Below are 12,713 nucleotides of genomic sequence, written 5' to 3'. Positions count from 1 at the left end.
TTGTACAAAATTGAAGTTTTTATTGACCGTGTTTCAGATTACAACTAAATCTTGCTAATCAGAAATATGCTTTTCTCATTTAAAATGGAATTTACTGCATAAGAGATGCCTATTTATGTAGGACTGTAGAGTAAATATTGGAAATATTGACCTCACACCAGCAGAGGCTGGTGCTGTGACATTCCTCAGCCAAAGGCTGGCAGCCGTCCTCCCACCGGACAGCTTGTGATGGTGAATGAGTGAAAAAAGAAATTAATTTCTTTCTCGTAAGCACAAAAATGGAATGAATCAATAAATAATCGATGCAAGCAAATGCCTTTGGAAAATAATTGCCTGGGATTTTAAAATTTATCCCCGTAATAATATCACAACCAGAAATCTAGCACGTTCTGTGACAACAGCTACAGTCTAAGCGGCGTCTCCAAGGTCAGAGTCAGGTTGATTATGCGTGTGTCCTGTGCAGGAGGAACAATTCCGTGCCCCAGTGCACTGGCGGCCTGAGATAGCTGCTCTCCTGAGGAGCCACCTCCCCGGGGACACGGTCCACAGCAGGGGCCCAGGAGTCAGACTGCCCGGATTCCAGCCAGCTGTGCCCTTTCAGCTCCTAGGGCAGGTCCCCTAACGGCTCTGTGCCTCAGCATCCTCATCTGTGAAATGGAGACGATACAACGTGGAGCAGAGTTGCTGCGAGGGTTGAATGTGGTCACTCTGTGAAGTGCTTGGAAGGGTGCCCAGAAGGCAATGCAATCCACACGGGGCAGCTATGGGGACTGCTAACCGCCGCCCCACTGAAGCCAGGTTAGGGAGAGTCATCTTACAAGACACCGTACAGCACTGGGGTTCAAGGGACCTCAAGCATCATCTGCCCCACCCTCGGATCGATTGGATACTCAGACCTCTGATGCAAGTGATCACGTGGTTTCTGCTTAAACACAGGCTATGATGGGACCTGGGAGGGTGTCACCCTCGGCAGCTTTAGCTGTTGGGAAGTCCCTGAGCTCCAACTGCTTTTCTCTTTCACTCCCGCAACCACCATCCTCTAGGAGCCCAGGGAAGAGCTAGCGCCCCTCCCACAACAGCTGCCGGGTATCTGAATGTGACTTTGTCCCCCCAGGACAAGCATGTTCCAACACTCCCAGGACAGGATTCCACCCTCCTTGACTTGGTGGCAACGTGCTCTGAAAAGCCAATCATTTTTATACGACCTCCAGAAATACTTCATGAAATACTTTAAAAATTCAAGTGAATTTTGAAATTACACGTTTGTATACATTTTAAACTGTGCCATTATTGAGTATCAGAATAGGATGGGAAGTCACTAACTTCATAAGCTTATTCTTTGTCAGAAATACTATTGACACTTTTGGGTACCGTGAGAATTTTCTTGGGTGGTGCGGGCAGCAGGCTGACGAGGACAAGGACTCAACAGACAATCTGACTTTCGTGTCCAACTGCACACCACCTCTCCAGGCCGACAGCCCAGTGGTTCCACACGGGATATACCTTTAACATTTTTATTGCTAATGTCTGGAGGGGATGACCTCCAACTGACACGAATCCAAGCAGAGAAAGGCACCGTGACTATGATACAGAGAAGAAGCGGGTGACCCAGCATCTCCCAGAGCCTCGAGGAGGTAACGCGCTCGAGCTGCGACCCACCCGAGGGTCTGGGATGCTGCCCCACTAGCTGACCTGTGTGTCTAGATGGAGTGCAAGCATTGAGAAGGCACCTTGGGAACAAGCTCAGTTCAGAGGGGGACACTCAGCGGAGACGGCAGACGTGGGTTATTGCAGGTGGTGCGACGTCTACGCACAGAAGCGCTGCCCCTGGCAACGGAGCATCCTCTGTTTCTCATTCCTTTTCTTCGGAGGGTTCATTTTTCTGAATCAACCACACCTCGTTGTTTCTGTTAAGCAATTTGAAAGGACTGCTGTAGCCTGCAGTGTAGTAAACCTTTTCATCGAAAACTTTTCCTTCTTCCCTCAAAATGCTTGCCAATGTCAGGAGTTGTTCTCGGTTCTTCTGGGCACTAGAGAATCCCTCGAAAGACCTACAAAGGAGAGAGTACATGACCATGAGTGACTTCAACGCTGAGGCGAACGTGAGTCTGAGGAGAGGAGCCGACACCACAAATGCTGGAAGAAGTGCAGTTCCAAGCACCCCCTCGGCAGCTAAGCTGATCGTCCCGCCTCTGGCTCCCGGTCTCAACGTGACCTCAGCACGTGGAGGAGAGGCAGGAGAGCACGCCCCGCCCGCGGGCAGGCGGGTTTGGGATGTTCACCATCTCCGGCTCTGACTCTGCTTCTCAAACCTCAGCGTGTGTATGAGTCACCCGGGAGTCTTGCAAGAATGCAGACTCAGGAGGTCTGTGGTGGCCGGAGTCCATTCCTAACAGCCACCCAGTCATGCCGATCCCAGGACTCACTGAAGCCCCTGAAGCCTCCCTTCCAGACTCAGTTTTCCATCAAACCTCCCCTTCTTCCTCTCCTCAGCAAAGGGGAGGCACTGTATGACAGAGGAATATGATACAGTTTTCAATTTATGGTTTAATGGAAGAGTTTCAACAGAGACAGGACCAGAGTGTGTGGGGACACGGAGCACATGATTAAATCGGGGTTGGGGTGTCACCTGAGGATGGTTTTGCTGGGCAGAGGAAGACAAGGGGTAAGAAAAGGAAGAGAAGTGCAAAATTACAAAGCATGTTCATAGTGAGGCAGAGTACGAGGTCAGGAAGTGAGTCAGAGCCAGAGGAAGAACCTGGTACACCATCCTAAGGCCTTCTGAGATTATCTGGAAAGATGCTGAGCAGGAAGGTAACTTGATCGGATCCAGCTAAGAATGCAGACAGACAGACTGAAAATGCATCGGAGAGAAGGTCCTAGTTAGGGGGCTGCTATGGGGATGAAAGAAAAGACAGTCAAAAGATAGATATAAAATGGGGAATGAGAATAAAAGGTTAAGTGTAGATTTTAAAGTATATAAACATACACACCCTGAGATTAAATCAGGACGGCACACAGACCGAGCTGAGTCACTGACATGTAAACATCATGGGTTTTATTTTGAAGGTTAAGAATAGGAAACACAGAGAAACAATAATATCCCTAGTATGCCTTTTTTAGCATAAGTTTTGTTTTTCTTTTGGTGAGGAAGATTGGCCCTAACATCTGTGCCAATCTTCCTCTATTTTGTATGTGGGATGCTGCCACAGCATGGCTGATGAGTGTGTGTAGGTCCATGCCCAGGTTCCAAACCTGTGAACCCTGGGCCACTGCAGCAGAGTGTGTGAACTTATCCATGATGCCACAGGGCCAGCCCCAGCATAAGTTTTATTATCAATATGCCGATGGAAAAGATCAGTCCTGCCACTCTTCAGACAAGATGCGAGCTCTCAAGGGCACAAACTAGGCCTGTTTTATTCAGTGTCTCCCGGGCACCAGGAGTCATTCCTGGTGTGCAACACCTTTTAAATCCTTGTTGAATACGTGTAGGAACCTACCTACGCGTGCAGTGTACTTAAAATATCGAAGATAATTTTCATTGTGTTGACTGATCATAATTCTAAACCAGGTGTTAAGAAACATATTGGTTCCTAAGTTTACTATCTATTTCCTTAATGAATAGCCAGCTCTTAGTATGTTCTGCCTAAAGGGAATTTGTTTTCAGATCCTACTTCTTTGAAATCAAATCTTGAGCCCCTAATTATAACCCGTCTTCTGCTCTCTGAATACACGTTGTTCCATACGGACCTGTCCACGGCTTTCTTCGGCACACAAACATATACCAACACCCCGCCCCCCAACACACATACACACAGCTGCCCTGACAGGAGCTGAAGGAGGTGGGTGGAGTAACACCCCGTGTGTTCGGGAGGAAGTCACCGTCTATGCACAGGTCATCCTGAGGCAGACTAACAGGACAGAGCGGCGGGTTGGCTGGAGAAGCTGAGGAAGGCCTCCCAGACGAGGTGCCCCCTGATCCAAGTCCTGGAGGACCAGCACGTGACAGACACGAGGGCACTGCTGAGGGAGACAGGAGCCTCCAGGGCGACGGGTGGGCTGTACGGACGGCGGGGGCTGAGGAGCGCACGGAGTGGCGGAGGCAGAGACGGCAACTCCTTACCAGGTTGGTGGTGAGGCGGAGAGGAAGGGAGTGACCCAGGAACTCCAGGGACACTATCACCAGGTACTTTGTGTGCTTTTAAATTTCAGCTGAATCTAATGTCAGGACTGAGTTAAAAAGGCACTGGAGGTGTGAAAAGTCCGGGACCAACAGAGGCAGTCAGTGCAGGAAGCAGCTCCCATCCCTCGGGCTGGGGACACGGAGGGTTTGGGGTTCTCAGAGCCTAGCAACTGGGAGGAGGGGAGCATGCACTGTGTCTTTTTTTTCAGGCTGACTAGATGGCAGCTGAGGGCAGCCTTATGCCTTTTTTGGGGTATAATTTGTCTTGTGTCTTATCTGTGGAAAGCATGGAACAGACTCCTCCTTAAATAAACTGATTATGTCTGCAAGAAACCCTTAGTAACATACAAAACCGAGCCAGTAGGCAAACACCACCAGAGGCACTGGACCTGTTTTTATGGAAGGGTGAGAATCCACCGACAGGCTGCAGGAGCCCACTGAGAGCAGGAAGTGAGGGAGCAGTGCCCGCTGTGTCATCGCCTCTTACCGCACAAACACGGTCATTCCAGCTCTGTCTTCAATGAAGACGTCTGCCTCTGAGGGCCTGGGCGGATCAGGTTGCTGGTCGGAGGGTACATACAGGGAGACAGTGATGGTAGGCTGGCTAAAGGGATCCGCCCCGGGCTCCACGCAGGTCGTCACCGGAGCTGTCATCTTTATTTTCTTCTCTGCGCCATGAAAACACATATTGGAATACAAAGGAGATTGTGGAAGCAGATGAAGTGTATGTCCAACTACTTTAAAAACTCAACGTATTATTTTCTGATCTGAGTTTCTTAATTTACTTTACTGACATAAATATTTACCTTTAAGATAATTTTCATCTTTAAAAAATAAGGCCAAAAGGACTCAATTGTCCACTGTTCACATTACTTTCTGTACTATTACTATTTTTGGTTAATAAATTCCCTAGATATTGGAGTAAAAAGGAAAATTAGCGATCACATAATCTATTCTCTATTTTTACCATTTAGACACGGGGGTCCCTTCGGCTAAGCGATCCAAATAAACAGCGTGCAGCCAGACCCAGAAGCGCGTCCTGAGCCTTGGGATCCGCCGCTTTGCGCCCTCCCGCTTCCTCGCCTCTCACACCCAGGCGCGAATGACGTCGAAGCACCGGCCATGAGGAGCCCCGGCTCACCCAGCAGGCTCGCAGACAAGGAGCACCGCCCCCCCAGACGCCGCCAGGGTCCTGGGCATAGCCCTGTCTTCGAACACTGTCTTTCATGTTCTGTCTTAGAATATTTTTCTATTCTAAAGGATATTTCTTTAAAAAGCTAAAACTCAACAGTAAGCCGGGGGACTCAACCAGGACGCACACAATCACCAGGTATATGCCCCTCGCACCTGTCTCGTTTTTGCCTTGAACGTAGCTGTTCAGCCTGGCAAAGCCCGTCTGGACGGCGGAGTCCCAGTCCGCGGACTCCACGCGAGTGCTGACCCAGCGGGCCGGTCCGTAGTGCCGGGTCTCGTAGCTCCCGGGCTGAACGGGACACGGAAAACCCGGGCAACGAGCCTAAGGCGGCAGGACCGCGACGCGCCAGCCCGCGCAGGATCTGGGTCAGGGCGCCCGGCCCCTCCCCGGGTTCGAGATCCGGGACCACCCCCCTCCCCGGGTTAGAGACCCGCCCCTGGGTGAGAGATCCGGGCCCTCGCCCCGGGTTAGGGACCTGACAACCCCCTCATCGGGTTAGAGGCCCTCCGGGGGGTGGCGGTCCACTGAGTTCAAGTCCGGAACAAGCCCCGCCACGCCCCGCAGCCTGGGGTCCCACCGCGGGTTCCGGGGCTTAATGGGATCTTTTCTTTTTTCCACGGCAAAGACAAGACATTGGGACGATGCCCAGTACCGAGTCACGGCTAAACCACCGAATTCTCCCGTTGGTGAAGGCTGGGCTTCGGCTCAGGCCATTTTAAAAGTCGTGCCTTTTACCAAAATCCGCGGGACCCTCCGGCCTCGCTCAAATCACCCGAACTCGGCCCCGCGCCCCGCCGGCCCGCGCCCTCCGCGCCGCGCCCGCGCCCACCTGGGGGCCCGCGCCCCGGGGCGCCGTCCAGCCCGGCGTCTCCACGGCTCCGGCCGCGCAGCCCTCGGCCGCCCCCGGCTCGGGCTCCGGCACCTCGGCCATCGGCGGCGCCGACGCTGCGGGAAAGCCTGGGGGGCTGCGGGAGGGGCCGCCCCGGACACCGCCCTCCTCCCGCCGCGCGCGCCCCCGCGTCCCCGCCCCGCCCCGGTCCCTCCTCCCGCCGAGACCCGCCCCCGACGCTGCAGCTCCGCCGGCCGCGCCCGCTGCGGGGTTCCTGCGCGCGCCTGAGGCCCGAGCCCGGAGACCGGACCGCAGGCCCTGCGCGCCGCGCCCTTGCTTTCTATCAACAGGCGCGGAGGTGTCCACTGTGGAGCCGGGGCTTCCGGTGTCACCGGCTCGGAACCTGTTGCGCCGTCCCGCCCGCGCTGGGAGCGGGTTCTGCCGGCGCGAGTAGGCGAGTGTGAGCGCCCCGCCCTCCGTGAAAGGAGGGGTGAGCCTGCTCTAGGTGGGGGGGGCTCGGATCCCCACTGAGTGGTTTGCACCGCATGGCCGTGGGCTCGGAGCGCGGGTTGTGTCCGGGGACGCAGCCAGGAGCAAGTGGCCGCCCTCAGATCTGGAAGGAGGGCCTTTCGAGGGAGGAGGTGGGTGAGGCCACAGTTGCACCTGGAGAAAATCTCTGAGTCATCGCGCTGACCCACCAGGCTGGGAAGGTGCGGCAGCAGAGGGGAGAGCAGCGACTCCGCCGGACTGCAGCGCTTTAAAAAGGTTTTGGTTAGATTTCATCTTTTTTTTTTTAAAGATTGGCTCCTGAGCTAATATCTGTTGCCAGTGTTTTTTTTCTTCTTCTCCCCAAAGCCCCCCTCCCCCAGCGCATAGTTGTGTATTCTAGTTGCAGGTCCTTCTGGCTCTGCTGTGTGGGCCACAGACTCAGCATGGCCTGATGAGCGGTGCCATGTCTGCGCCCAGGGTCCGGACCTGCGAGACCCTGGGCTGACGAAGCAGAGCACAAACTTAACCACTCGGCAGTGAGGCCAGCCCCTGGTTAGGTTTATTCTTTATTTTTTCTGAGAAATTTATTGACATGTAATTTAAATACCATATAATTTACTGTTTGCAGTGTGCCTTTCAGTGGTGGTAGTATATTCACAGTTGTGCAACCATCAACACAATCAATTTAAAAACATTGTTATCACACATCCCCCGGAAAGAAACCCATACCTTCAGCCATCACCCCGATTCCCCTGTCTCCAGCCCTGGAGGACGACATCCCTGACCTCTGTCTGCACAGGTTTGCCTGTTCTGGACATTTCGTAGAAAGAATCACACAGTGTGTTAATACACTGAGGCTGCTGCAACAAAACACCACAGACCGCACCCGGTATTACGGGTTTGTAAACCACAAACCCATTTCTCACAGTTCTGGAGGCTGGAAGTCTAGGATCAGGGGTGAAGGCCCTCTTCCTGGCAGCAGACCGCTGGTGGCACCCCCACACAGTGGAAGGGGCCAGGGGGCTTTCTGTGTTCTTTAATAAGGGCATGAATCCTGTTCCTAATTAACCAATTACCTCCCAAAGGCCCTGCCTCCTAATACCATCACACTGGGCATTAGGTTTTCAATCTATGCATTTTGTGTGTGTGTGAGGAAGATTGGCCCTGACCTAACATCTGTGCCAATCTTCCTCTGTTGTATATGGGATGCTGCCACAGCGTGGCTTGACAAATGGTGCCAGGTTTACACCTGGGATCCAGGCCACCAAAGTGGAGTGCGAGAGCTTAACCACTACACCACCGGGCCAGCCCCTGAACCTGTGCATTTTGAGTGACACAACCATGCAGACCATGGCATGCAGTAAGCCATCCTTTATGACTGGCTTCTTGCACGTAGCAAAATGTTTTCAAGGTTCATCCAGGTTGTAGCAGGTGTCAGTACTTCATCCCTTCTCTTAGCGGAAAAATATCTGTTGGATAAACATTGTATTTATCCACTCGTCAGTTGGTGTGCAAACTTCTGGCTCAGTTGTTTCAAACTTCTGGCTGCCACAAGCATTCATGCACAGTCTTCCATACGACATTTTCATTTCTCCTTGGGTCAGAACCCAGTGTTGGAATTGCTGGCTCAGACGGTGACTCTCTATTTGACTTTTTAAGGAACTGCCAGACTGTTTTTGAAGTGGTGGCACATTTTACATTTTCACCAGCGAGGTGTGAGCTTTCTGTTTCTCCACATCCTCACCAGCACTTGTTATTATCTGGCTTTTTTATTATAGCCATCCTCATGGGTGTGCCTAACGCTTTAAAAACTTTTTTTTGAGATATAACTCACGTAACATGAAAGTCACCATTTTAAAGTGTGTGATTCAGCAATTTTTAGGATATTCACTGTGTTGCACAACCATCATCACGATCTAATTCCAGAACACTTCATCACTCCACAAAGAAACCCTGCGCAGTGTAGCAGTCGCTGCCCGCCTCCCCCCGCCCAGCCCCTGGCGTGATATCACTCGTCTCCCTTCTGTCTCTGTGGATTTCCCTGTTCTGCACATTTCCTACAAATGGAGTCATACAATATGTGGTCTTCTGTGACTGGCTTCTTTCACTTAGTGGAATGTTTCAAGGTTCCACCACATTGTAGCAGGTGTCGGCGCTTCCTTCCTCTTATTGCTGGATGATACCCCATTGTGTGGACCCGGTGCTTGTAGGGTAGTTGACGCCCTCTCTTTCCCATCCCCTTCGCTGCCCAAAGGAGCAGTGGCCTCCGACACATGGCACCTTCTTTTGTTTATATCAAATCGTCTATTATGCAGAACTAAGTTTGAATTATTGAGTGAAGGCTAAATAATGGATTTTGACTTATTTTTAAAATAACCTGTTTATTTTAACTTATGTAACAGACGTGACCCATTGCTTAGGAGACTGCAAAGTTGAGAATATAATTTTACCTAATAGAAAGTATTTTTTTAGAGAGAAAAAGGAAATAATTTATATTGTTGCTTAAGAAATCTGTTGTTCTTTTCATCCGCAGAGTACCTTTTACAGTTATCTATGCCTTTTGGGGGGGACATTTTAGTTGTGGAAAAACTGAGGCTAAATTTGGAGACCATTTTAGAGTGTGTGAAATATACAGTTGATGAAGATAACAGCAAGTGACTGAGCTGAATTATTTTTATTTAAGAGGTGATAATGATATAAAAGAACTTAAGGAAAGAAAGAAAAGGATTTCAAAATACTAGGATTTCATTTAGAACAAACAATGAAATTCAGAAGGCTCAGGTTTTATACCCATATGTCAAAGTAATCTAGCTCGTTTTCTTGTTAATTAATTAAGGTAAAATTTTTCTTCCTATTAGCTCATAATTAATGTTTCTGTGACAGCAGGAAGAAGATGTGTGTGTAAGCCGTGCAGCACACGTGATGGGCAGTGTGGCGCTACACCAGCAGGTGCCTCCACGTCGCCCAGCAGGGGAGGAGACCCTGGAGAGCCCCCAGCGCTGATTACAGCGGGTCATTATTCTCGGCAGCCACAAGTCCTATAAAGTCACCACACACACTGAGTCAGGGAACCCAAACCATTGCTTCTAGAGGAAATGCAGACCTAGGTTCCTGTGAGCCTGTGGTCACACATTTTTGTCAACTGATTGACATAGAACCTTGTTTTATGTGTTATTGTATAAAAATAACTTATTTAATACATATTGTTGATTTGATAATGTTGAACTCAACCAACAACACAGTAACTCGTGCCTTCATGACGTTTCTATGACATGTATCTTCTCTGAAAGGCACATCGCAGCCCTGTGCTTGGGAATGCTAGACAGCACTTCAGCACCATGCCTGGGGCCGTTCTAAACTGAAATCACCAACCAAAATGTAAAAACATGACAGACATGGCACCAAATGGACTGTGAAAAGGATGCTGTTCACCGTGCGAGAGCTGAACCTAGAAGGCTGAGAGCAGCCTTGTTCGACCTCAGCTGGGAATGTGCAGCTGGTAGCTCTAAGTTTCATGGCTCTACACATGCACATGTCCATCGGCGGCCAAGAAAGTGCTGTCAGTGTTGATTTTGGAGTTACAAATATATACTAGCAAGTAGGTGAATTTGCAAATGTGGAATCTGTGAGTCATAAGTATTGGCTGTGACTCCTTCCTGCAATAAGTTACTAAGTCACTTCCATCTCTATTTCATTGACCAAAGCAAATCCTCAGGCCTTGACTGACCTCCAGAGGGTGAGAAAGCGCAGTCGCGCTGTGATCTCAAAGAACTCAGATATTTGAAAGAAGCACCAACGCCAATCGCTGGTGCCATTTAGTCATTCCCTGATTGTTCCTCACTTGTGGCAGGTTGCAACATTATCTCCCATCCAACATGCTGGTTATAATGTGGCTTCGACACACCTCCCATCGAGGGAGGGAGGTCCAGGCTCCCTTTCCTTGAAACTGGGCAGGCTTATGACTACAGCAGAGGCGACACTGTAACTTCTAAGGCTGGGCCACTCAAGACCTCCACATAGTTCTAAGGACACAGAGCGCCAACAGCCATGCCAAAGGACGCCCAGCAGACTCCTGGAGAGCCACATACAGGTTCCTGGCTGAGGGCCTGCTGACAGGGGGCGTCAGCCACCACGTGTGAGGGACCCAGTGTTTGTGCGGCTCCGGCGTCTGCATCGAGTCACCTCCAGGCATCCTCGACCCCTCCACACTGAGGCCCCAGCAGTGGTGGCGCAGACACAAGCTATCCCTGCAGATCCCACAGAATCTGAGCCTCATAAAATGGTTGTTTTTTATGCCACTACACTTGGAGTGATTTATTTTTCAGGAATAATAACCAGAAGAGGTCTTCTGTGGGCGGTGCTGTAGGTGCCGGTGGGGTTTAGTGATGAATAAAATGTGGTTCACATGTTTCACAGTCTGGTCATCATTTACTCTGGGGCCATTCTTGCACCTACAATGTAATTAATTATTTGGGCTTTTTATAGTTTATCTTAAATATGATAACTGTAAAGTGGGTAGCAATTTGGTATTTTAATAGGAAATGTAATCTTTCCTTTTGCCTGGCTTCTCCTCTATTTTGGTGAGAATTACAATACTCCTCCGTTATTTAGACACAACACGCCCACGAAGCTGTCCTAAGCACTTTGCTCAGTGCCAACACATAATTGCTTGATAAATGTTACATGAACATCAGTCAGAATTTGTCAGACACTAGAGAGTGAGTGTAGGGGAGGAAGACATTTCCTCTACCCTCTCTGGGTTCTTCTGGCTGGAGAACGAATTAAGTTCACATGAGACAGAATAACTGGAGAAAATTAAACAAAGCTTTATAACGTGTGTACATGGGAGAGGCTCAGGCAACCTGAGCAACTCGCCAAAATGGCTGAAGCCACCACCTTAAATATCATCTTCAGCTAAAGACAAAGGAGGATGTTGGGGTGGGGGGAGTCAGTTACAGGAGGTTACCAGACAAGCACAGTAAACAGGAATACGATTATTATGCAGATTTAAGTCCTGCCTTCTGCATTGATAAGAGTTTCTAGAGATAAGGTCATCCCCCTTCTTCCTGGTACAGAGAGGGAGACACCTTTACAGATAGAGATTTCCTTTACAATGTAAATATCGCTCAACAAAGGGTAAGTAAATTCTACTCCTCAGAGTTCCTTTCCCGTCTGCAGTTTATTAAAAGTAACCAGCCCCAAATAATCTTCATGCCAAAGAGATATATCTTGGGGTGGCCAATTCCAGTCCTCCACATGAGCAAGGGTTTTTGGAACAGCTGTGAACCACCTTTCTCATGGGCCACGGAAAATGAAGAAACATTTATTGAATGTGGGGATGAGGCTAAGAAAGCTAAGGTCTAAAGCTGGGATGCCTTTAAAAATTGAAATATCAATTATAATCAGTATGAGGCTCAGGTCTAACTCCAAGGCTGTGGTGAGTGTTTATAGAAAAGGACAGATGTCCATACTGGTGTTAAATGTTCATGCTTTGAAGTAAGTAGACAACCAAATGCACCACAGCCAGACAGCACCCATTCCAAAAAGCTCTTCAAGGAAACTAAATGCTTGATGCAGCTGACAGAAATGTTTCTAATGAGCCACTTGATTAAGGGCCATTTCCTAGAAAGTTAAGGCAGCTAGGATGTTCCTTTGTATGGGGCTTTTGCTGTTGCCATAAATTGTTACATTGTTTCTGGATCAGGACAAATTAAAGACTTGGTGGGAATTACACTGACTCCCTAACAACTTCTTTACACAGAGGCGTTAGAGCGTTTCAATGCTTCTGCTTCTGAGGAGGGAGCCGTCTGCCCCAGCCCTGAGCGCACCCCTCCTGAACCAGAAGGTTTGCAGCCTGGTTGTGGGTCCCTCATCATGGTCCCCTGGCAGTCTACACCCCAGATTGTTGGGTCGGCTTGTGCAGAATGAGTCCCAGGTGTGGAGAGGTTGGTGGCAGATGAAGAACTGACTCCCTGGTGGAGGGAAAGTTGAGCAGCAGCGTCTGAGGAATCTTGTCT

General features: G+C 49.8%; 1 protein-coding gene and 1 long non-coding RNA gene across 3 annotated transcripts; one reads left to right on the top strand and one right to left on the bottom strand.

Moving 5' to 3' along the window:
- Positions 1-6,407, bottom strand: HEBP2 (heme binding protein 2). 2 transcript variants are annotated; one of them, XM_070559463.1, is made up of 4 exons: positions 6,208-6,407; positions 5,531-5,666; positions 4,671-4,851; positions 1-2,051 (listed from the first exon to the last, which is right to left on the bottom strand). In XM_070559463.1, the coding sequence occupies exons 1-4, from the start codon at positions 6,307-6,309 to the stop codon at positions 1,853-1,855; spliced, it is 618 nt and encodes a 205-aa protein (XP_070415564.1). In that variant the 5' UTR covers positions 6,310-6,407; the 3' UTR covers positions 1-1,852. The 2 variants fall into 2 exon arrangements, with proteins under 2 accessions (XP_070415564.1, XP_070415563.1); XM_070559462.1 differs by having other exon boundaries at positions 5,531-5,699; positions 6,208-6,389.
- A 35-nt stretch (positions 6,408-6,442) lies between these two features.
- Positions 6,443-11,111, top strand: LOC139073663 (uncharacterized). Its single transcript, XR_011522665.1, has 2 exons — positions 6,443-6,972; positions 9,580-11,111. It is a non-coding gene; the product is annotated as an uncharacterized lncRNA (long non-coding RNA).
- Positions 11,112-12,713: the final 1,602 nt, after the last annotated feature.

This window comes from Equus przewalskii, chromosome 9, assembly GCF_037783145.1.
Source record: "Equus przewalskii isolate Varuska chromosome 9, EquPr2, whole genome shotgun sequence".
NCBI lineage: Eukaryota > Metazoa > Chordata > Mammalia > Perissodactyla > Equidae > Equus > Equus przewalskii.
This window is presented reverse-complemented; position numbering and strand designations above follow the sequence as displayed.